This window comes from Chlamydomonas reinhardtii, chromosome 7 (genome assembly GCF_000002595.2).
Source record: "Chlamydomonas reinhardtii strain CC-503 cw92 mt+ chromosome 7, whole genome shotgun sequence".
Lineage (NCBI taxonomy): Eukaryota > Viridiplantae > Chlorophyta > Chlorophyceae > Chlamydomonadales > Chlamydomonadaceae > Chlamydomonas > Chlamydomonas reinhardtii.
The window spans coordinates 3,153,576-3,158,119 of NC_057010.1; the positions used below are offsets into that span (position 1 = coordinate 3,153,576).

Here is a 4,544-nt window from a genome sequence, read left to right on the forward strand (position 1 = left end):
CCATAAAACCGTATGACCCGCTGTGGGAAAGGGGCCAGGCCCAGTACGCCTAGGCGCACTGGCAACCTCCCCTCTCTCACTTGGGGGACAGGGGCTCAGCGGCGGAGACCATCTATGCGGTGGTCTCTCACGCCCTCACACCCCTACCTCCGCAGAACACGCCCTGTCATGCAGGGAGTACCTATTATTATTATTATTATTATGCAGCGGGCCGTGTGGTATGTTGGGATTGGGACGTGGGTCACCTGCGCCTGCGCTTCGTGTGTGTGTATGCGCCCACGGCCGTGGCGGACAAGCCTTTTTTTTTTTGAGGAATCATCCTTACAAGGTTGAACAGGGGCAGACGCGCTGCCCCTCTGCTGCCTGAAAGCAGCCTGGTCCCCGAGACCAGAACCCTGACAGGGCAAGAAGAGAAGAAAAGAGAAGAAAACAGAAAGCAAACACCTCGAAAACCGCCACCAACCACCCCCATCCATCCCACCCCACCCCACCCCGACCCGGCAGCCAGAGCAGGAGGCTGGCCCCCCCGCCCCCCGGGAGGGGTTGCACAAAAACACCGCCAGACCTAACCCAAGCACCAACCTACACCACAGCCTAACCGCAAGAAACCACCACCACCGCGCGCCAGCAAAGAAAACACCAGCGCTACGCACTCGCCCCGCCCAAAACCCACCCCACCCCCACAAGTCGGTTGCTTAAGCAACACCCCAGGAGAACCGGCAGAGGAGACACAAGCAGAAAACTAAACGGGCCAGATGTGGCGCTGACTAAGTGGGCTCCAGTCCGCTGCAAGACGCGCTGTGCAGGAAGGCCCACAGCCGCCCAGGCGCTGCCACTCCAGCCAGAGCTAGTACTCATGGGCGCCTAATCCGACCCGTCCACGGCCACTACATTACCCCCCCGGCCTCTCAAACACAAGCTACCGCCAGACACAGCAACTCGGATTCTGCGGCATCCATGCCATAAATAACATGCTAGGATTCTCCTGGATTGATCCGTTCGATGTGCTGAGACATGCCAACGCAGTAACAGCTGTACTGAACCAAATGCAACATCCAAACCGCGACGGGTGGGCGAACGCCTACACACAAGCAGGCAGGTTTGACATGAGCATCATCAACCACTACCTTTACTATAACGCCACAATCGGGAATGCAAACGCACTTCCCAACAAACGTTTAGTCATGCGCTGCGCCGTGTCACATTTTGACGCACCAGGGGATCCCCCTCATTCCAAAGACTCAGTACTCGCCGCATTACCACGCGAGGCACGCCGCCTTGGCTTCAATGTCCTCATGAATAGCCGGCCCCATGTCTATGCAGTCCGCCTTGAGGCAGGCCAATGGCGCATAGTTGATTCAGAAAATACACCACTCCACAACACTCTCCTCGAAGACGATGGATGGAGTGCTATGGAAGGCCATATTTACTACCTCGGCACTGTCTCCACTGTAGACATGGAGGCCGTGCGCAATACACTCGGCCCTTGCTACAACATCTTTCCACAAGAAGCAAGGCCACTGCCCACAGCAGCACCAACAGACCGCACAAATGCCCCCATTGAAATAGACATCACTCAACCTGAACAAGGGAACACTGCTACAAGCCCAAACAACACAACAAATGCTGCCCAACGCCTCGCCCCAAACATAACCGCCCAAATACAAACCATACGTGCCCTGGCCGCCGCCGCCGCCACCAATGGGACAGCGCTGGCCCGCTGGACAGGGCGCACAAACACGCTCACCGACCTATTCAAACGACAGCAAACCGCACCGACAGCACGGCAAGACACAACTACTGCACAGCCTAGCCCTGACCAAACACAGGCCCGCACACTACATCTTGTCACACACAACGTACGGGGCCTACTCTCACAAGTAACAGCCGCAGGTGCCCCGGGAAACCTGAGCTTCACACTCTGCAATCTTGCTGCCTGGAACGCCGATATTGTGATTTTGACTGAAACTAAGCTTGGCCACCGGCACGACCCACTAAAGCGAGCCTTCATGAATGAAGGGTACTGCTTGTACTGCAGCTCTGTTCCACGTAACACCACGGAAAGAGGCAGCGCCGGCGTCGCCATTGCCGTGTCCACACGGTACAGTAACCTGAATAGCGTTACCCACCACACTCCTCCAGTCACCCTACACGGCTATGTGTCTCACATTCAGATCCGCACACGGGGCAGCACGCCCCTTACAGTCCTTGGTGTATACGCGCCTGAAGACACGGCAATCCGCAAGGCCATCTACCATTACTGCCAGACCACCCTGACACACACTAGCGCCTGTGAACAACACCTGGTTGTGGCGGGAGACTTCAATGCTGTAGCTAACGCTGCAGATCGCACAGGGCCGCTTGACTCTGCTGACCGACTGCACCAACGCTTTCTGGCACAAACTGGTTTATTACCCGCACGAGGCACCATGACCACAGCGGCCGAATGGTCCTATGAACAAACGCAACATGGTGTCTCAACGCACCGCAGCCGCATAGATGACATACTCATGTGCACGACAACGCTCACCGCGTGCCCCAGCCCACACGAGCACATAAGTACAGTCGCGGGCAACTTCGACCATAAACCTGTACACGTAAAACTGCCTGCTGACGCGCTGCACCTATGGGAAGCACCGCAGCCCGCAGCGCCACCAGCAACAACATCTGAAGACAGCCCACGCTGGTCTCGTGTGACGCTTCCAATCACCAAGAAGCAGCTGGCCGCCGCTGCCGCCCACTTGGAGGACATAATGGTCGAGGCCACGGCAGACCTGCACAATGCCAGCAAGGGCGCGGTGCAGGTGATCGACAATGCTCTAAAACAGCACACTAAAAACCCAACCACCTACCCGGCAAATACAATGCACTGGGACTTGGCGCACAACAGAATTGTACAACAAACCGACGTGAACCAGCTAGCTGAGCGGTTAGGCAAGGCTCTCGAAGACGGCCTCACCTGCCTACTTGAAGAGTGCACACTAAAACCGCCACACACTGGGAAACACCATCTTTCCCGGTCAGCTGCCCGACATCTTAAACCACTATGGGACAAGGAGGTGGAACTCAAGCAAACCCTCACTAACCTGACAGCCGGCGGTGCAGCGCCAGACACAACAACGGAAGGAGAGGCTGCCACCATACGAGGTCAGATAAAGGACTGCCAAGCCCAACACCGCCAGTTGGTGGCGGACCGAGCCAAAGCGCAGCGTGAAGCTGCTGCCGCTGCCCTCCAGCACACGCTCGCCACCAGGCCTGCACAAGGGCACAAACGCATCTTTCAGAAAGAAGCAACCGAACGTGGCCTCCCCGCGGTCCGCAACCCTGAAACAGGCGAGGTGGTAACCGACCCTCCCAGCATTCTAACCGCCCTGGAAGGCCACTTCCGCAAACTGTCAGCCCCCCCACGAGGGCCCCGCACAGGTGAATATCGCCTGTCGCCTGGCGCAATGCGTGGGTACCCGTTCGAACTACCTAACGCTACGGATGCCTTTACGCTTGAGCGTAACAGGCACCCGGAAGCACACTCCATGCTTTCTAGCATGGCAGACCCCGCCAACTTCGACCACTGTATCGCCCACCTCTCTCGTAACAAAGCCACGGGCCCAGACGGCATTCCGAACGAGCTGCTCCGCATCTTGCCTCACGGCATGAAGCGAGCCCTACACAACACACTGAAGATCATGTACGTCAAGTCCACAATCCCGGAGTCCTGGGCCACTTCGGACAGGGTCCTGCTCCCAAAACCTGGGGACGCTCTTGACATCAAGAACAAGAGGCCCATCGCTCTAGCCAACACTTGCTATAAACTGTACACTTCTATGCTCACCCTGGGCATCGGCGAACTGGCAGGCCCACTCCAGCTGTTCAGCGAATCACAGGAGGGCTTCCGGGCCTACTGCAACACGGAACGGCAGATACTAAACCTTGTGCATGTACTGGAGGACGCTGCCCTGTATGGGAAAGACGTATACGCAGTATATGTTGACTACAGCTCTGCGTTTAACACAATCGATCAGGACAGGCTACTCCAGATTATGTTCGATCTGGGCCTGCCTGACGACCTGATACGCGCAGTCCGCAACCTATACGCGCATGCCACCACCCGCATTCGTACTGAACATGGATGCACATCCGCCATCCCAATAGAACGTGGCACGGTGCAAGGTGACACCCTGTCACCTGTACTGTTTATCTTGTTCATGGAACCGCTTGTGCGGTGGCTCCACGCAGGTGGGCGGGGCTACCGCTACGGATGCCTCAGCCCGGAAGACAATGCACGGTACCACTGCAGCGCCGCCGCGTACGCTGACGACTTGGCGGCCCTGACCACAACGCTGGAAGACCTGCAGATCCAATGTGACAAAATCTCGGACTATGCAGACTGGGCAAGCCTGCGAGTCAATCACACCAAGTGCGCAACTACCGCCATCTGGCACAACAAGTCCCGGTCCACCCCAACCCTTGACGGACCCGCCGGCCAAGCCACGCTGAACGCGATGCACCGTGAACTGACTAACAAGCTACGAATTGGTAACACCACT

General features: G+C 57.3%; 1 protein-coding gene across 1 annotated transcript; it reads right to left on the reverse strand.

The window, feature by feature from the left end:
* Window positions 1-309: 309 nt before the first annotated feature.
* Window positions 310-3,960, reverse strand: CHLRE_07g333711v5 (uncharacterized protein). Its single transcript, XM_043064231.1, has 3 exons — window positions 3,582-3,960; window positions 3,165-3,255; window positions 310-3,044 (listed from the first exon to the last, which is right to left on the reverse strand). The coding sequence occupies exons 1-3, from the start codon at window positions 3,635-3,637 to the stop codon at window positions 3,021-3,023; spliced, it is 171 nt and encodes a 56-aa protein (XP_042922799.1). The 5' UTR covers window positions 3,638-3,960; the 3' UTR covers window positions 310-3,020.
* Between the last annotated feature and the right edge of the window lie 584 nt (window positions 3,961-4,544).